The 21,065-nt window shown below is 47.1% G+C and overlaps 1 protein-coding gene across 1 annotated transcript in view; it reads left to right on the top strand.

The window, feature by feature from the left end:
• LOC123485601 (ubiquitin carboxyl-terminal hydrolase MINDY-3-like) overlaps positions 1–21,065 on the top strand; it is a 40,212-nt gene that overhangs the window by 17,336 nt on the left and 1,811 nt on the right. The window contains exons 2-3 of the mRNA XM_045216625.1: positions 7,709–7,781; positions 11,620–11,695. Of these exons, the coding sequence (XP_045072560.1) occupies positions 7,709–7,781; positions 11,620–11,695 (149 nt within the window). The remainder of the gene's footprint in view (positions 1–7,708; positions 7,782–11,619; positions 11,696–21,065) is intronic.

Genomic DNA, 21,065 nt, shown 5'->3' with positions numbered 1-21,065 from the left:
ATATACATGAACAAACCCTTCCCTCACACCCGCCCTTGCCGAAGCATCTCCCCAAATGAGATGCAAGCAAAACCCTAAATACGAAGAAAGTTTAGAGCTAAGCATGATAACTCTTACTCTGTGCTACCTAAGATTAGTGACCATTTAACTAGAGTAAGCCAAACATGAATAGAATGGTCCCCAATAGAGTCTAAGGAAAACTATCCTCGATTAAGAGAGGTTTAACCTCGACGCAGATGGTAAATAATCAGACTGAAACAGCCATGCAGACCCCCAGATATTGGCATTAGAGGCGGCAAACCTGGGCGGAAATAAAAGATAAAGAAGAGAATGACATTCATATGTCGATGAACCCAGCAGAGATGGCTTCGTTAGTCACCCATTCGGCCTGCTAACTAGCCTGCTAGGAAGACCAGCTAGCCAACCATTTGTTACAAACCATGCGGTACAACAGCCGCTTTCACGTTCTTGTTGATGAAATCTGCCGCTATAGCCGGGTCCTCGAATCTGTGCATGGAACCGTCCGGTAAAGTCAGTCTCAAAACCGCAGGGTAGATGAGGCCGAACTTCACGCCCGGGCAGGTGTGTAGTTGGCGTTTCACAGCTCCAAAGCTAGCCCGCCTCTTAGCCACAGCTGTTGTGTAGTCCGCAAATATCGAGACTCTTTTACCCTTATGTAGAAGAGGGGATGCTTCTCCCGATCTTCTCAGTATGTCGTTACGGACGTGAAAGAAATGCACCCTGATGACAAATGGTCGTGGGGGTTCTCCATCCCTGGGTCGCTACGCAGAGTGCGGTGAGCCCGGGTCTAGCAATGGCTTCTCCTCTAGCCCGAGCAGCTCCTGAAGTAGCTGGGCCATGTACTCCGTGGGTCTTGGGCCCTCCACTCCCTCCGGTATTCCCAGTAGACGAATGTTGTTCCTCCGCATTCTACTTTCCATATCTTCGCATCTATTATCGAGGAATGCCACCCTAGTTGTCAATGAGCCGACGCTAGCCTCTAGCTCGCTAATGCGAGGCCGTGGTCTGTAGCCCTCGCTCCAAATCCGATAAAGTCACCCCATGTGCGTCGAGCTTATTCTGTATACTCTCGATAGATTTTTAAGCTCGTCTTTGATGATTGATATCTCTGACCTGAGGTTGGTAGAGAGACAGTCAATTTTTCCGAAAATGTCGGCTTTGAGGGTGCCTATCACGGATTGTAGCATCTCCACAGTCAGTGTTTCCGTGGGGCCGGCATTGGTAGCGTTCGGTGGCGGGGGTGAGTCGGGAGAAGTTGCAGGCTTGTTGCGGCCTGCTCTTGCAGACTCTGTTTTTGGTCGGGTTGATGTCATTACGAATTTAAATTTATTAAACTTGAACTGAGTTGTTTATGGGTCTCTTCAGACGCCTGGGCAAACAGAAATGTATGCAGTTTTGCAAAGTTAAATATATAAATTTGGTCACTAACTCAGGAGCGATAGGGAGACGCGTGCTACATCCTTGGCTTCCAACAGCGCCCCCCCCCCAATTCAATACAGGGAAATTCTTGAGGGAAACCTGTTTCAGTCTTCCAGAGATTTGAGACTGGGACGGAGGTTCACCTTCTAGCAGGACAATGACCCTAAGCATACTGCTAAAGCAACACTCGAGTGGGTTAAGGGGAAACATTTAAATGTCTTGGAATTGCCTAGTCAAAGCCCAGACCTCAATCCAATTGAGAATCTGTGGTATGACTTAAAGATTGCTGTACACCAGCGGAACCCATCCAACTTGAAGGAGCTGGAGCAGTTTTGCCATGAAGAATGGGCAAAAATCCCAGTGGCTAAATGTGCCAAGCTTATAGAGACATACCCCAAGAGACTTGTGGCTGTAATTGCTGCAAAAGGTGGCTCTACAAAGTATTGACTTTGGGGGGGTGAATAGTTATGTATGCTCAAGTTTTCTGTTTTTTTGTCTTATTTCTTGTTTGTGTCACAATAAACATATTTTGCATCTTCAAAGTGGTAGGCATGTTGTGTAAATCCAATGTGTAAATCAATTTTAATTCCAGGTTGTAAGGCAACAAAATAGGAAAAATGCCAAGGGGGGTGAATACTTTTGCAAGCCACTGTATATTGAAAGTGGGTGTTAAATAAGCAATTAAGAACACGTCATGTATAAAAATCCGCAGTTGCCCATTATTTTGGCTACCATGGCTTGAAGACATTTCAGTTACTTTTTGAACGAGGGGATCTCAAAGGAGCATAGGGGGTTTAAAGGGTGTGTGTGTGTGTGTGTGTGTGTCACCAGATCTCAACCCAATTGAACACTTATGGGAGATTCTGGAGCGGCGCCTGAGACAGCGTTTTCCTCCACCATCAACAAAACACCAAATGATGGAATGTATCATGGAAGAATGGTGTCGCATCCCTCCAATAAAGTTAGACACTTGTAGAATCTATGCCAAGGTGCATTAAAACTGTTCTGGTGGCTTGTGGTGGCCCCAGACCCTATTAAGACTCTTTATGTTGGTGTTTCCTTAATTCTGGCAGTTATCTGTACATAGACATATTTTGTTAACGTGTGTCACGTTATTGTATCTGAGCTCATCGTATGTATGTGTGTGTGTGTGTGTGTGTGTGTGTGTGTGTGCAGACTTCAGGTATTGAATGATATGTTGCCTCGTCTGTATATGACAGTATGTCTACTGTCTCTAAGGAGACTCAAGACCTGGTTATGACAGAGGCATGGAGGTGATAGACCCAGTCGGTATTAGATAGAACGTTGCGACCCTGCCCGCTAGTGGGGAAAACAACCTGTGGTTACCTAGGTTACCCCATTGGCTCACAGCAAAAACGTGACCTTTTTCAAAAACAATTTTCTTCAAATCATATTGTGTTGGTCACATACACATATTTAGCAGATGTTATTGCGTGTGTAGTGAAATGCTTGTTCTTAGCTCCAACAGTGCAGTAGTATCTAACAATTCACAACAATACACACATCTAAAATAATGGAATTAAGAAATATATAAATATTAGGACGAGCAATGTCGGCGTGGCATTGACTAAAAATACAGTAGAATAGAATACCGGGTGGTAGCCTGCTAGTGATGGCTATTTAACAGTCTGATGGCCTTGAGATGGAAGCTGTTTTTCAGTCTCTCGGTCACAGCTTTGATGCACCTGTACTGACCTCGCCTTCTGGATGATAGCGGAGTGAACAGGCCGTGGCTCGGGTGGTTGATGTCCTTGTTGATCTTTTTGGCCTTCCTGTGACGTCAGGTGCTGTAGGTGTCCTGGAGGGGAGGCAGTGTGCCCCCGGTGATGCGTTGGGCAGACCGCACCACTCTCTGGAGAGCCCTGCGGTTGCGGGCGGTGCAGTTGCCGTACCAGGTGGTGATACAGCCCGACAGGATGCTCTCAATTGTGCATCTGTAAAAGTTTGGGAGGGTCTTAAGGGCCAAGCCAAATTTCTTCAGCCTCCTGTCTGTGTGGGTGGACCACTTCAGATTGCCAGTGACGTATACGCCGAGGAACTTGAAGCTTTCCACCTTCTCCACTGCGGTCCCATCGACGTGGATAGGTGCGTGTTTCCTGAAGTCCACGATCAGCTCCTTCGTTTTATTTTCCTGGCATCCCTCCGCCAGGGCCCTCACCACCTCCCTGTAGGCTGTCTCGTCATTGTTGGTAATCAGGCCTACTACTGTTATGTCGTCTGCAAACTTGATGATTGAGTTGGAGGCGTGCGTGGCCACGCAGTCATGGGTGAACAGGGAGCACAGGAGGGGGCTGAGCACGCACCCTTGTGGGGCCCCTGTGTGGAGGTGTTGTTTCCTACCTTCACCACCTGGGGGCGGCCCGTCAGGAAGTCCAGGACCCAGTTGCACAGGGCGGGGTTCAGACCCAGGGCCCCGAGCTTAATGATCAGCTTGGAGGGTACTATGGTGTTGGAGGCTGAGCTATAAATGAACAGCATTCTTACATAGGTATTCCTCTTGTCCAGATGGGATAGGGCAGTGTGCAGTGTGATGGCGATTGCATCGTCTGTGGATCTATTGGGGCGGTAAGCAAATTGAAGTGGGTCTAGGGTGTCAGGTAAGGTAGAGTTGATATGATCCTTAACTAGCCTCTCAAAGCACTTCATGATGACAGAAGTGAGTGCTACGGGGCGATAGTCATTTAGTTCAGTTACCTTTTGCTTTCTTGGGTACAGGAACAGTGGTGGACATCTTGCAACAAGTGGGGACAGCAGACTGGGATAGGGAGAGATTGACTATGTCCGTAAACACTCCAGCCAGCTGATCTGCGCATGCTATGAGGATGTGGCTAGGGATGCCGTCTAGGCCGGCAACACTGTGAGGGTTAACGCGTTTAAATGTCTTACTCACGTCGGCCACGGAGAACGAAAGCCCACAGTCCTTGGGAGCTCGCCGCACAGACGGCGCGCTCCTCAAAGCGGGCGAAGAAGGTGTTTTAGCTTGTCCGGGAGCAAAACGTCGGTGTCCGCGACGTGGCTGGTTTCCCTTTGTAATCCGTGATTGTCTGTAGACCCTGCCACATACGTCTCGGGTCTGAGCCGTTGAATTGCGACTCCACTTTGTCTCTGTATTGACATTTTGCCTGTTTGATTGCGTTGCGGAGATAATAACTACACTGTTTGTATTCAACCATATTCCCAGTCACCTTGCCATGGTTAAATGCGGTGGTTTGCGCTTTCAGTTTTGTGTGAATGCTGCCATCTATCCACAGTTTCTGGTTTGGGTAGGTTTTAATAGTCACTGTGGGAACAACATCCCCAATACACTTCCGGATGAGTCACCGTGTCCGTGTATACGTCAATGTTATTCTCAGAGGCTACCCGAAACATATCCCAGTCCGCGTGATCAAACAAATCCTGAATCATGGATTCCGATTGGTCAGACCAGCGTTGAATAGACCTTAGCACGGGTACTTCCTGTTTGAGTTTCTGCCTAATAGGAAGTGAGGAGCAAAATGCAGTCGTTATCTGATTTGCTGAAGGGAGGGCGGGGGAGGGCCTTGTAGGCATCTCTAAAGGGGGAGTAGCAGTGGTTGTGTTTTTCCAGAGCGAGTACTACAGTCAATGTATTGATAGAACTTCGGTAGCGTTTCCTCAAATTAGCTTTGTTAAAATCCCCAGCTCAATAAATGCGGCCTCAAGGTATGTGGTTTCCAGTTTGCATAAAGTCCAGTGTAGTTCCTTGAGGGCCGTCGTGGTATCGGCTTGAGGGGGAATATACACGGCTGTGACTATAACCGAAGAGAATTCTCTTGGGAGGTAATACGGTCGGCATTTGATTGTGAGGTATTCTAGGTCGGGTGAACAAAAGGACTTGAGTTTCTGTATGTTATCACAATCACACCATGAGTAGTTAATCATGAAACATACACCACCGCTTTTCTTCTTCCCGGAGAGTTCTTTATTCCTGTCTGCGCGATGTACTGAGAACCCAGCTGGCCGTGGACAGTATGGACGTGGACAGTATATCCAGAGAGAGACATGATCCCGTCTGCTTGTTTTAGTCGATTACAAAACTACATTTAAGGAAAGGACAGCACGTCTAAAGATTACTTTTCAACATTGCCTGCTCCCTAGCGTTCTCACTACTTAGAAAAACGTAATATTTTATTGCTTCCCTCTCCCCTTTTCATGACGATGCTAGCAGCCACTTGAGTGAGTGCTAGCTACCTACCGACCGGAACATTAAGCTAGCCAAGACAACAACACAAACAGACTATACAGCCACAAGTAGTGAGTGGAGTTACAAACGGACTATACTAAACAAGTTAAATGTCTTACCTGAAATGAAATGTTTTCCACATGCATAGCTACGTGTAGCCTACTTGGACACCGCGTCCCCACATTTCCCAGTCTCCCACACCAGATAGCCTGAAGACATTTAAGGGCTCTTCTCGCAGGCTCTATTTCCCTACATGTGAGCATTGCGAACCATAGGTCTGGAGTTTTGACCTGGCTACATGTACATTGAACAAAACAGCAGCTTTTCGGCATGTTCTGTTATTTCTGTATAACAAAAAATCGACGACGAAGTTGCCTCTTTTACAATGGGGGTGAATGAGAAAGAATGTTTGTTTTCCCGCAATTTGTGGGCGTGGTCGAGGGGAATTCCATATTATTACGTGAATACCGACTGGGACTATCTCCTGTTGTCTACCCCTCTCCTGCCTCTCTCATATCCTGTTTCTACAAGGTTCCAGCGCTGTGTTATTACCTTCAGATATAACTCTTCCTGAGTCTTAACCCTCACTGCTAGAGGAGAGTATATGAGTTAACCCCGTCTCTATAGCTGGGTTATACTGTTTGTCACACATACACACTCCCTTCAGCAGCCTCCTCCTCAGTAAATTACGTTCATGTAAACTGTAAGGGCAGTTAACCCCCTGACCATTCATTAACCCTTAACACACTCACGTCTGACTCCTTGTCTTATCTATCTGGATGAAGAATGGACTGTTTGATTTATAGAGATACTTAAACCAACAAATCTAACCATTCTGCACCCCAGCTGCTCTGACAGGGAAAAATGTGTGTGTGCGCGCTCCTCCCTACCAGCTGGGGGTCTTCTCCTCTTGATGTCTCTTTCTCCCCAACTCTTCCCCTGATCTCTCTTCCTCTGTCCATCTCTCTTCCTGTGTCCATCTCTCGCTCTCTCTCCAGCTCTCTCTCTGTGACCCCTCAGGACAGTAATATGTCTCAGTGATACCCTATAACCTACCGTCTCATCTGAGCTCCTACTTTAATAAAGGCTGGCTGAGAGAGATGTGCTCAGTTTATTTGCTCTTCGCTGAGTGTGTTTGTATAGTATGCCACTGTAGTAAACATACTCCAGTTCAGTGGATGCAGCCAGTGTCATTAATACTAGGCTACCCACGGTGTGTGTTTGCGTTTGCAGTTTGGTTCCCAGCCTGTCAAAACTGTCATATTTCACTATGAAACTTAAGGGGGTACAGAGTTAGAGGGTGAAGGAGTGATGAATCCAGAGATCGGGACTAACCCCCCTCATCTCAACACACACACACACACACACACACACACACACACACACACACACACACACACTGTCCCATCTCTGTGAAATCTGTCTCTCCTTATTTCTCCTCCGAGTCCCCCTGGCAACGTCACTCTGAGTCAGCAAACAACTATAACTCTCTGTGTGAGCGCCTGATTGGCTGATTTGTGTGTTTTGAGTGAAAACAAAACGTCTGGTTTTATCTGCAGATCAGCTAATAACCCAACAGAGCCTGATGATTATGATAGTCCGTACGTACGTACGTACGTACACACACACGCGCGCACAAGCACTGACATTCACACGCTAGCTTACACACACACACACACGCACTCCTTAGAGCCAGTGTAGGATACAGTACTGCTGGGAGCCTTTGTCTGTTCCTTCTCCAGTTTCAGATTATCAGAAAAGTTACATGGCCTGTGTGTGTTACATTTTCTACATGTTTCCAGGGTCTCCCGGGGGGGTGTTGTAATCTTTTAATTCTTGACCTATTATGTGATCTCTGTGTGTCTCGGTCTACACAACATCATCTCTCTCGCGCTCTCTCTCTCTCGCTCTCTCTCGCTCTCTCTCGCTCTCTCTTTCTCTTGGGGTTTTCTGGAGAATTGGAAGCCTGTCTAATTTCTGTGTTTAGACCATAAGATAATGTTGAGATATCTGACAGATATGTCCCTCTCTCTCTTGCCTTTGTAGGAGATGTGTCTGGTGGCTCCTGAGTCTCCGTCTGAACAGGCCAGGAGAGTCTTCCAAACCTTCGACCCAGAAGGTAATACTGTTCAATGATAGTATCTAGGGTTGGGCGGTATCCAGATTTTCATACTGTTTCTGTACCATACCGGGGTATACGGTTTTACCGGAAGTGCACACGGGGCGCTATTAAAATAAAAACGCACAAAACAATTTAGGCAACAGGGATCCTGATCCAGGAGGGGATGGAATGTCTCTGCTGTAACCAAGAAGCTTGAGCTTGACACTTAGCTTGCAAGTTAGCAAACTAAATGCATAGCTGGAGCCCTGAGCTGGATATAATTTAATAGAAATATCTTAGTTTTCTTATAGTTATACTTATAGTTATAAGCAGTGGCGTAGCATGCACCCTCGCAGACACCGGTTTATAAAAAGAAAAGAAAAATGGTATTGAATGTCATACCATCTGTATTTCGAAATGTACGGTATAAACAGTATATCGCCTCTTTCTCACACTCACACACACACACACCAATACACAAATAGCTGGACATGTTATCTTTTCTCCTCTCTCCTTCCTGGTAGTGCATGTGCCTGTATAACCTCCCACCCCTATCTTCTCATCCTCTCTTCTCTGCATCCTCTGAGCGGGGGTCCTCTCTCGTCTCATCTCTGCTGTTGTTGTTTTGGGGTTAGTGTGTGTGTCCGGCCACCCCAATCCCCACACAGCTGAGTCAACCTGCTCCCATCCTCTTCTTCCTCCTTTTGGGGTGACCTGGGGGGAAAGGCAAGGATAGAGTGATAGAGAGAAGGAAGAATATTTGATGTGATGGGAGAGAGAAGGGCAACCAGCTCTCAGTCTAACGTCAGAATTAGACATTCACCCATGTTTCTCAAGCATCAAATTTAGAAGTTGTTCCAAACGTCACATTTCGAAGTGTTTAAAGTTCAGGCATTAACTTGGTTATGATTTGGGACAGGCAAAAAAAAAAAAAGCAAAAGCAACTTTCTATCGCTGGATTCGAACTTGAAACCTTTGGAATCAGAGGCAGATGCTTACACCCATCCGCCACCCTGTCCACAACGCCCTATGGGCCAGTAACCGAAAGGTTGCTGGATCAAATCCCAGAGCGGACAAGGTCAAAATCTGTTGTTCTGCCCCTGAGCAAGGCAGTTAACCCACTGTTCCCCGAGCGCCAATACAGAGCGCCGATGACGTGGATGTCGATTAACGCAGCCCACCGCACCTCTCTGATTCAGAGGTGTTGGGTTAAATGCGGAAGACACATTTCAGATGGAGAGGAGAGGAGAGGGATACACTACATTGCCAAAAGTATGCTTGCTTCCATTCAGCCACAAGCGCATTAGTGAGGACGGGCACTGATGTTGGGCGATTAGGCCTGGCTCGCAGTCGTAATTCATCCCAGAGGTGTTCGATGGGGTTGAGGTCAGGGCTCTGTGCAGGCCAGTCAAGTTCTTCCACACCGATCTCAACAAACTATTTCTGTATGGACCTCGCTTTGTGCACAGGTGCATTGTCATGCTGAAACTGGAAAGAGCCTTCCCCAAACTGTTGCCACAAAGTTGGAAGCACAGAATCGTCTAGAATGTCATTGTATGCTGTAGTGTTAAGATTTCCCTTCACTGGAACTAAGGGGCCTAGCCCGAACCATAAAATAACTGCCCCAGACCATTATTCCTCCTCCACCAAACTTTACAGTTGGCACTATGCATTGGGGCAGGTAGCGATCTCCTGGCATCCGCCAAACCCAGATTAATCTTTCGGACTGCCAGATGGTGAAGCATGATTCATCACTCCAGAGAACACGTTTCCACATCTCCAGAGTCCAATGGCGGCAAGCTTTACACCACTCCAGCCAACGCTTGCCATTGTGCATGGTGATCTTAGGCTTGTGTGCGGCTGCTCGGCCATGGAAACCCATTTCATGAAGCTCCCGACAATCTGTTCTTGTGCTGACGTTGCTTCCAGAGGCAGTTTGGAACTCAGTATTGAGTGTTGCAACCGAGGACAGGCTATTTTTACGTGCTTCAGCACTCGGCGGTCCCGTTCTGTGAGCTTGTGAGCTACCACTTCGCAGCTGAGCCGTTGTTGCTCCTAGACTTTTCCACTTCACAATAACAGCACTTACAGTTGACCGGGGCAACTCTAGCAGAGCAGAAATTTGACGAATTGACTTCTTGGAAAGGTGGCAACCTATGACGGTGCCACGTTGAAAGTCACTGAGCTCTTCAGTAAGGCCATTCTACTGGCAATGTTTGTCTATGGAGATTGCATGGCAGTGTGCTCGATTTTATACACCTGTCAGCAACGGGTGTGGCTGAAGTAGCCAAATCCACTAATATGAAGGGGTGTCCACATACTTTTGTATGTATGTGTAGTGTATGTATGGAGAGATGAGGTTACAGACTCATGATGCATGTTGCTGGAGTGTGTGTGTGTGTGTGTGTGTGTGTGTGTGTGTGTGTGTGTGTGTGTGTGTGTTCAGCTGAAGACTGATAAGGTCACCAAAGTCACACACCCCATGGACCAGACTTGCACAGACACATTTGTGTGTTTGTCGCTGTCTTTGATGTCCGTCTTTAGTGAGTGCTCCTGTGTGTGTGTGTGTGTGTGTGTGTGTGTGTGTGTGTGTTCCAGCAGGAATTGAAGCGTAATCTTTTCTGACGCAGTAAACAACATTCCTCCGTTTCGGGTTTATAAGAACAATATGCCTCTTAGCGTGGCTGAGGGTGTGTGTGCGCCTGTGTGTGTTGAATTTTCTAACAAAGTGAGCCTCACCAGCGGAGAGTAGTCTAGTCTGTTCTGGTCGCCTCCACACCAAATATGAAGTAAACACACTGACCCATTCAGACCAGAGAGGGATCAAGAGAGGGAGAAACAGAGAGAGAAATTGATAGGTCTGTCTGCGCTGAGATCCGTTTCTGCTGTTTCGTGACATTTTTCATGTATGCCATATGGATGTTTATACACACACACTAGAACCAGCAGAGTTGAGAGCAGTGTCAAAGCCCTATAAATCTGCCAGTGTCACATCTAGAGTCGGCCCAGTTCACTGTGTTATAGAAGAGAGGCGCCAGGGTGTACACACATCCCACGTGCACGCAATAATTTACATTTACATTTTAGTCATTTAGCAGACGCTCTTATCCAGAGCGACTTACAGTTAGTGAGTGCATACATTTTACACACACAGGTCTCTCATGCACGCAATAACATACACACACACAGGTCTCGCATGCACGCAATAACATACACACACACAGGTCTCGCATGCAATAACATACACACACACACAGGTCTCGCATGCAATAACATACATACACACACACACGTAGGTCTCACATGCACGCAATAACATACACACACAGGTCTCGCATGCATGCAATAAAACACAGCTTCGTTAGTGTTCCACACAGAATTTGAAACCTAGGGTAAAGCTATGACTCAGCTGTAGTCCTTCCCAATGTACAACACACACATACTGTACCCATGTATGCGTGCACGCACACACACACACACTCATATGTTAGTGTTTAAAGTAGATGGGTAGGACATGCACACACACATGTACACACGTGGTAGTGTTTAAAGCTGGTCCTCTCAGGTAGAGAAGTCATAGCTGAGGAATGTAGGTCAGACAGAGGAGAGGACAAGGCCGGCATTCGTGCTTTTGCGCGCGTGTGTGTGATGAGTTACTGTACCTCAGATAGCACAGTGTAAACGGTGTGAGGGAAAGTGAAGGCACTCTCTCCAGCTCACCTCTTTGATCATGACTCCCAGAATCATGACTCCCAGAAAACAAACACACAGAATTGCTGAGGAATCTGAGGCCTGTCTCCTTGCTGTGTTTGGACTAAAATGATCTGAGAAATATTCTCTCTTTCTCTCCCTCTAGATAACGGCTTTATTCCAGACTCTCTGTTGGAGGAGGTGATGAAGGCACTAGACCTCGTCTCAGAACCCGAATACTAGTAAGTGTGTGTGTGCTCTTGTCCAGTGCCAGTTCCAGCCGCCTTAGCTCATGTTTCACTGCTGCTGGGTAAAGAGCAGAGAGAACACAGGCAGAACCAGAGAGAAAGAACACTAAACGTGCAGAGGGAGCGAGAAAGAGGGCAGGGGAGGATGGAGGGGGGCATTAACTACTAGCAGGAAGACTGAGAGGAAATGCTTTAAAGTGCTTCTTCAAACAAGGTTCTGGTTATCCCCGCCTTAAGGTCAGCCCAGATCACACAGTCATCAGCTGACCTGACCACACCAACCTGGACAGCTTTCACACTGTGGGGACAAGACTGAACAGTTCAAGTTACAATGGCAGAAACGTTAGCTGTTTGCTGAATATAACCATGTTTCTTAGAAAAGACAAGCCGAACACTCTGCGGCTCCGATGCAATACATTTAACGAATGTTTCGACAGCTATGCTGCCTTCATCAGGGTTTCATCTATAATCATGTTTCTAACTAGCTGGATAAGTAAATGTGTTTGTTTGTTTAAAAATGTGCGACTGATGAGGATGTGTGTGTCACAAGTTCCCCACATAAACAAACACTAAACAGCAGGATGTAATTGAGGGTTTAGAGTGGGGAATAAGTCAATTCAAAGGGCTTTATTGGCATGGGAAACATGTTTACATTGCCAAAGCAAGTGGAATAGATTGGCAGTAGAATGGCCTTACTGATGAGCTCAGTGACTTTCAATGTGGCACCGTCATAGGATGCCACCTTTCCAACAAGTCAGTCCGTCAAATTTCTACCTTGCTAGAGCTGCCCCGGTCAACTGTAAGTGCTGTTATTGTGAAGTGGAAATGTCTAGGAGCAACAACGGCTCAGCCGCGAAGTGGTAGGCTACACAAGCTCACAGAACGGGACCGCCGAGTGCTGAAGGGCATAACGTGTAAAAATTCTCTGTCCTCGGTTGCAACACTCACTACTGAGTTCCAAACTAGCTCTGGAAGCAACGTCAGCACAATAACTGTTCGTCGGATCACCTAAGATCCCCATGCGCAATGCCACGCGTCGGCTGGAGTGGTGTAAAGCTCGCCGCCATTGGACTCTGGCGCAGTGGAAACGCGTTCTCAGGACGGGTGACTCACGAATCACCATCTGTCAGTCCGACAGACAAATCTGGTTTTGGCGGATGCCAAGAGAATGCTACCTGCCCCAATGCATAGTGCCAACTGTAAAGTTGGGTGGAGGAGGAATAATGGTCTGGGGTTGTTTTTCATGGTTCGGGCTAGGCCCCTTAGTTCCAGTGAAGGGAAATCTTAAGGCTACAGCATGACAATGCCCCCGTTCACAAAGCAAGGTCGATACAGATGGTTTGTCGAGATCTGTGTGGAAGAACTTGACTGGCCTGCACAGAGCCCTGACCTCAACCCCATCGAACACCTTTGGGATTAATTGGAACGCCGACTGCGAACCAGGCCTAATCGCCCAACATCAGTGCCCAACCTCATTATGTTCTTGTGGCTGAATGGAAGCAAGTCCCCGCAGCAATGTTCCAACATCTAGTGGAAAGCCTTCCCCAGAAGAGTGGGGCTGTTATAGCAGCAAAGGGGGGGGCCAACTCCATATTAATGCCCATGATTTTGGAATGAGATGTTCGACAAGCAGGTGTCCACATACTTTTGGTCGTGTAGTTTGTATTTACAATGGTGCTTCACTGGTTGCCGTTTTCTTGTGGCAACAGGTCACAAATCTTGCTGCTGTGATGGCACACTGTGGTATTTCACCTAATAGATATGGGAGTTTATCAAAATTGATTTGTTTTTAAATTCTTTGTGGGCCTGTGTAATCTGAGGGAAATATGTGTCTCTAATATGGTCATACATTTGGCAGGAGAACAGAACCGTTATTTTAAAAGCATGAGAACCGGTTAATAACATTATTTTACTTTCCAGGCATTTTTTTCTAGTCCCACAACAAAACGCCTATTCAAAGCCCTCTGTCACTCAGAAACGTATTCCAGTGTCTGCATGCAAGCTGAAAATCTTTGCCTGTGCGTGTTTAGGCTACCTGCCCCTCCCCCTCTGAAGCATAGGCTACTGACTGTAGCCTACTGGCGTTACATTGGCGCTTGATTCAGAAGATAGGGAGAGATCTTTAATTAGCTAGAGAAGAATGGATTAACTTATTCAATGCTAGTTAAGGATACTATAGGCCTAGTTATCACGTTTTTCACGTTGGATTTATTAACTACAAAATTGTAAGACGTGTTTTTAATTCTGGTGCCGCTCTGCACACACAAGCTTGTTAGCTAGCTAGCTCAAAGGACATTTGAAGTTCCTCCATAGAATCAAATCAAATCAAATTTTATTGGTCACATGCGCCGAATACAACAGGTGCAGACATTACAGTGAAATGCTTACTTACAGCCCTTAACCAACAGTGCATTTATTTTAAACAAAAAAAGTAAGAATAAAACAACAACAAAAAAGTGTTGAGAAAAAAAGAGCAGAAGTAAAAATAAAGTGACAGTAGGGAGGCTATATATACAATAGAATAAAGTGAGAGTAGGGAGGCTATATATACAGGGGGGTACCGTTGCATAGTCAATGTGCGGGGGCACCGGCTAGTTGAGGTAGTTGAGGTAATATGTACATGTGGGTAGAGTTAAAGTGACTATGCATAAATACTTAACAGAGTAGCAGCAGCGTAAAAAGTATGGGGTGGGGGGGCAGTGCAAATAGTCCGGGTAGCCATGATTAGCTGTTCAGGAGTCTTATGGCTTGGGGGTAGAAGCTGTTGAGAAGTCTTTTGGACCTAGACTTGGCACTCCAGTACCGCTTGCCGTGCAGGAGCAGAGAGAACAGTCTATGACTAGGGTGACTGGAGTCTTTGACAATTTTGAGGGCCTTCCTCTGACACCGCCTGGTATAGAGGTCCTGGATGGCAGGGAGCTTTGCCCCTGTGATGTACTGGGCCGTACGCACTACCCTCTGTAGTGCCTTGCGGTCAGAGGCCAAGCAGTTGCCATACCAGGCGGTGATGCAACCAGTCAGGATGCTCTCGATGGTGCAGCTGTAGAATTTTTTGAGGATCTGAGGACCCATGCCAAATCTTTTTAGTCTCCTGAGGGGGAATAGGCTTTGTCGTGCCCTCTTCACGACTGTCTTGGTGTGTTTGGACCATGATAGTTCGTTGGTGATGTGGACACCAAGGAACTTGAAGCTCTCAACCTGTTCCACTACAGCCCCGTCGATGAGAATGGGGGCGTGCTCAGTCCTCTTTTTTTTCTGTAGTCCACAATCATCTCCTTTGTCTTGGTCACGTTGAGGGAGAGGTTGTTGTCCTGGCACCACACGGCCAGATCTCTGACCTCCTCCCTATAGGCTGTCTCATCGTTGTCGGTGATCAGGCCTACCACTGTTGTGTCGTCGGCAAACTTAATGATGGTGTTGGAGTTGTGCCTGGCCATGCAGTCATGGGTGAACAGAGAGTACAGGAGGGGGACTGAGCACGCACCCCTGAGGGGCCCCCGTGTTGAGGATCAGTGTGGCAGATGTGTTGTTACCTACCCTTACCACCTGGGGGCGGCCCGTCAGGAAGTCCAGGATCCAGTTGCAGAGGGAGGTGTTTAGTCCCAGGATCCTTAGCTTAGTGATGAGCTTTGAGGGCACTATGGTGTTGAATGCTGAGCTGTAGTCAATGAATAGCATTCTCACGTAGGTGTTCCTCTTGTCCAGGTGGGAAAGGGCAGTGTGGAGTGCGATAGAGATTGCATCATCTGTGGATCTGTTGGGGCGGTATGCAAATTGGAGTGGGTCTAGGGTTTCTGGGATTATGCTGTTGATGTGAGCCATGACCAGTCTTTCAAAGCACTTCATGGCTACAGACGTCAGTGCCACGGGTCGGTAGTCATTTAGGCAGGTTATCTTAGAGTTCTTGGGCACGGGGACTATGGTGGTCTGCTTGAAACATGTTGGTATTACAGACTCAGTCAGGGACATGTTGAAAATGTCAGTGAAGACACTTGCCAGTTGGTCAGCACATGCTCGGAGTACACGTCCTGGTAATCCGTCTGGCCCTGCGGCCTTGTGAATGTTGACCTGCTTAAAAGTCTTACTCACATCGGCTACGGAGAGCGTGATCACATAGTCGTCCGGAACAGCTGGTGCTCTCATGCATGCTTCAGTGTTGCTTGCCTCGAGCGAGCATAGAAGTGGTTTAGCTCGTCTGGTAGGCTTGTGTCACTGGGCAGCTCGCGGCTGTGCTTCCCTTTGTAGTCTGTAATAGTTTTCAAGCCCTGCCACATCCGACGAGCGTCAGAGCCAGTGTAGTATGATTCAATCTTAGACCTGTATTGACTCTTTGCCTGTTTGATGGTTCGTCGGAGGTCATAGCGGGATTTCTTATAAGCGTCCGGGTTAGAGTCCCGTTCCTTGAAAGCGGCAGCTCTACCCTTTAGCTCAGTGCGGATGTTTCCTGTAATCCATGGCTTCTGGTTGGGGTATGTACGTACGGTCACTGTGGGGACGACATCATCGATGCACTTATTGATGAAGCCAGTGACTGATGTGGTGTACTCCTCAATGCTGTCTGAAGAATCCCGGAACATGTTCCAGTCTGTGCTAGCAAAACAGTCCTGTAGCTTAGCATCTGCGTCATCTGACCACTTTTTTATTAGCCGAATCACTGGTGCTTCCTGCTTCAGTTTTTGCTTATAAGCAGGAATCAGGAGGATAGAGTTATGGTCAGATTTGCCAAATGGAGGGCGAGGGAGAGCTTTGTATGCGTCTCTGTGTGTGGAGTAAAGGTGGTCTAGAGTTTTTTCCCCTCTGGTTGCACATTTAACATGCTGGTAGAAATTAGGTAGAACGGATTTAAGTTTCCCTGCATTAAAGTCCCCTGCTACTAGGAGCGCTGCATCTGGATGAGCGTTTTCCTGTTGATTAATGGCCTTGTACAACTCATTCAGTGCAATCTTAATGCCAGCATTGGTTTGTGGTGGTAAATAGACAGCTATGAAAAATATAGATGAAAACTCTCTTGGTAAATAGTGTGGTCTGCAGCTTATCATAAGATACTCTACCTCAGGCGAGCAAAACCTTGAGACTTCCTTAGTATTTGATTTGGTGCACCAGCTGTTGTTTACAAATATACAGAGACCGCCACCCCTCGTCTTACCCGAGTCTGCCGTTCTGTCCTGCCGATGTAGCGTATAGCCTGCTAGCTGAATGTTATCATTGTCGTCGTTCAGCCACGACTCCGTGAAACATAAGATATTACAGTTTTTAATGTCCCGTTGGTAGGATAACCGTAATCTTAAATCGTCCATTTTATTCTCCAAAGCTTGAACGTTGGCTAATAGGATTGATGGGAGAGGCAGTTTACTCGTTCGCCGTCGGATCCTTACAAGGCACCCCGACCTACGTCCACGATATCTCCGTCTCTTCCTCACGCGAATGACGGGGATCTGGGCCTTGTCGGGAGTCTGTAGAATATCCTTCGCGAACGCCTCGTTGAAGAAAAAGTGTTCGTCCAACGCGAGGTGAGTAATCGCTGTCCTGATATCCAGAAGCTCTCTTTGGTTATAAGAGACGATGGCAGAAACATTATGTACAAAATAAATTACAAATAACGCGGAAAAACACACATAATAGTACAATTGGTTAGAGGGCTGTAAAACGGCAGCCATCTTCTTCCGGCGCTGTTCTGTGTTGGTTTGAAAGAAGCCACTCCTCCTACTAGCCGGTGCCCCCGCACATTGACTATGCAACGGTACCCCTCCTCCTAGGTATAATTCTGTGGACCTAATTCATATAATGCATGTCATAGCACAAGATGCCCAGTGCTTCAAGCCTCATCCTCAACCCTCTCTCGCTCTCTCCCCACCCGCAAAATGTAATTTGCATCTTGCGCCATAGGCTACACTTGTCTGTCCATCACGCATCTAAACAACTAGGTTGCCTGCTCTATCCGCACTGATTGGTGAAGTAATTTAATGAGTGAAATGTAAAAAACTGTTGATTTTCACAGGTTAAAAAAGGAACAGAAAGGAACAATATACTTTTTTTGTTGTTCAAACCGGTTCAGAACTTTATTTTGCTGGTCGGGACAGTGGAATTTAAATGAAGAAAATAGTGGTTCTGTTCAGAACGAAACAATTGGAAAATAATTTAGGTTCCAACCCCTGCTGGCAACTGGACCTTTTTCTTTCTCACAATTTTTGTCTTACTGAGATTCACTGTCAAGGAGGCTTGGTAAGGTATACCGGGGTATTTGGAAATAGCCATGGGATGGTATTTCAGTACTATCAATACCGTTGAAACTTTATTTGAAGTTTTTTTTTATACATTTGAATATTTGTAGCTACTTTTTGAGTAAATACCTGCAGTCAACTTGTGCGACTCGTCAGGGGATAAAGATCGCGTTCTTCATTTCAGCTGTCACATAATTTTTAAATGTAAAGCTTTACCGGTAGTCCCCAGTCACGTAGTGTTTGTTTACAAGCACACAACGATGAGAGACCGGAGCTGTTGTGCAGTACGTGCCATGTGATCTAGTTACTGTATGGAATTCACTACTAAATGTTTGCCAACTTAGATATTTTAAAGCTATTTAAGTTAACTATCTAAAATGTGCTAAATGCTCTGTAGTTGTGCATTTAGTTTGCTAATTTAGTAGCTAGTTAGCTATCTAGCTAAGTTATTAGCTTCTTCCAAAATCAAGCTTTCGCTTGGTAACAGCAGAGAATACCCTCCTGGATCAAGAGCCTTTCTGTCTAATATTAGTTTTTTTCGTGAGGCAAACTGTGAGTAGAATTTTAGTTGTATAACTTTATGAGCTGGGATGTCTGTCCTGCAAATAGTTCAAATCAGAGACTGCATAAAATGTTTGCAATGCGCTTGTTAGCATTTTGTTAGCATTCTCTATGGGATTTTACATTTACTTGTTAGCATTGCTAACCTTCGGATTACAGTGGGGTTTGAAAATAGTGCCCCTTGTGTTCAGTGCTGGTATTACCGAATATCCTGGGATGGCACAAGGTCGGTATGACAATCTGGATACCTCCCAAGCCTACTGTCAGGGCCCAGGTCTGACAGAATCTGTGCAGAAGATCTAGGTGCTGCTGTAGGCTCTCCTTGGTTGGGGACAGAAGCACCAGATCATCAGCAAACTATAGACATTTGACTTCAGATTGTAGTAGGGTGAGGCCGGGTGCTGCAGACTGTTCTAGTGCCCTCGTTGATGTATACACGGAGTGTACAAAACATTAAGAACACCTTCCTAATATTGCGTTGCAGCCCCCCTCCCCCTCCCCCCCTTTTGAACTCAGAAAAGAAAAGCCTCAATTTGTCGGGGCATGGACTCTAAAAGGTGTCAAGTGTTCCACAGGCCCATGTCGACTCCAATGCTTCCCACAGTTGTCAAGTTGGCTGGATGTCCTTTGGGTGGTTGACCATTCTTGATACACACGGGAAACCGTTGAGCGTGAAAAACCCTGCAGCGTCGCAGTTCTTGACACAAACCGGTACGCCTGGCACCTATTGCCATACCTCGTTCAAAGGAACTTAATTATTTTGTCTTCCCCATTCACCCTCTAAAACAAACATACACAATCCATGTCTGAAATGTTCTCGATGCTTAAAAATCCTCCTTTAACCGGTCTCCTCCCCTTCATCTACACTGATTTGAAATGGATTTAACAAGTGACATCAATAAGGGATCATAGCTTTCACCTGGTCAGTCTGTCATGGAAAGAGCATAATGGTTTGTATACTCGGTGTATGTTGGAGGGTGGGGCTCAAGCTGCATCACTGTCTCACCCCACGGCCCTGAGGAAAGAAATCTGTGTTTTTTTGCAATTTTAACTGCACACTTGTTTGTGTACATGGATTTTATAATGTTGAATGTCCCCCCCCCCCCCAACACTGCTTTCTATCAATTTATATAGCAGACCCTCATGACAAATTAAGTCAAAAGCTTTTTTGAAATCAACAAAGCATGATAATACTTTGCTTTCTGTTTGTTTGTTTGTCAATTAGGGTGTCTAGGGTGAATACCTGGTCTGTCGTAGGGTAACTTGGTAAAAAGCCAATTGGACATTTGCTCAGGACGTTGTTTTCACAGAGGAAATGTAGGAGTCTGCTGTTAATGATAATGCAGAGGATTATTTCCCTGACTGCAACATCAGATGACACACACACACAGTGTAACTGGGTTATCAGCCTCTGTGTCTGGGCATGTAACACTCCTCTTATTTCTGCCTTAAAAGGGAAACGTGTCTCTGTTTTATCACTGGAATAAGAATAATATTACTGCTCTAACACACAGGAATGTCTAGTGGTATATTTAGTATCACAGCACTATTTCTGCACACATACACACACCAGAACTCCTCATCATCAGATGAGGTTATCGTGCATTTCTCCAGGGTTCGCTTTCTTACACAATCTTTTAGACATTACATATTTATACCTCACCGACAGCCCTTCTCACTACCACGCCCTCCCTCCTCACCTCCACCCCTTTTCCCTCCCTCCTCACCTCCACCCCTTTGCCCTCCCTCCTCACCTCCACCCCTTTGCCCTCCCTCCTCACCTCCACCCCTTTGCCCCTCCCTCCTCACCTCCACCCCCTTTGCCCTCCCTCCTCACCTCCACCCCTTTGCCCTCCCTCCTCACCTCCACCCCCTTTGCCCTCCCTCCTCACCTCCACCCCTCGCCCTCCCTCCTCACCTCCACCCCTTTGCCCTCCCTCCTCACCTCCACCCCTTTGCCCTCCCTCCTCACCTCTACCCCTTCTCTTCACCTCCACCCCTCGCCCTCCCTCCTCACCTGCACCCCTTCTCCTCACCTCCACCCCTTCTCCTCTCTTCACATCCACCCCTCGCCCTCCCTCCTCACCTCCACCCCTCGCCCTCCCTCCTCACCTCAACCCCTCGCCCTCCCTCCTCACCTTCACCCCTTCTCCTCACCTCCACCCCTTCTCCTCTCTTCACATCTCGCCCTCCCTCCTCACCTCCACCCCTCGCCCTCCCTCCTCACCTCAACCCCTCGCCCTCCCTCCTCACCTTCACCCCTTCTCCTCACCTCCACGCCTTCTCCTCTCTTCACATCTACCCCTCGCCCTCCCCCTTCACCTCCACCCCTCGCCCTCCCTCCTCACCTCAACCCCTCCCTCCTCACTTCCACCCCTTCTCCTCTCACCTCACCCCCTCCTCACCACTCCTTCCCCCCCTCCTCACCTCCACCCTTTCCCTTCCTCTATCTCTCTCCCAATGTCCCTTCTCACTACCCCATTTCTCTCCTCCTTCTCTCCCTCCAGTGGACGCAAGTTTTATCATTGCTTTAAAACGGGGCCAATTTAGGATTTCTGAAGAATTGGAGGCATGTCTCATTG

The sequence above is a fragment of the Coregonus clupeaformis genome, unplaced genomic scaffold (assembly GCF_020615455.1).
Source record: "Coregonus clupeaformis isolate EN_2021a unplaced genomic scaffold, ASM2061545v1 scaf0757, whole genome shotgun sequence".
Classification (NCBI taxonomy): domain Eukaryota; kingdom Metazoa; phylum Chordata; class Actinopteri; order Salmoniformes; family Salmonidae; genus Coregonus; species Coregonus clupeaformis.
Note: the sequence above shows the minus strand (reverse complement) of the source record. Positions and strands in the feature narration are given on the sequence as shown.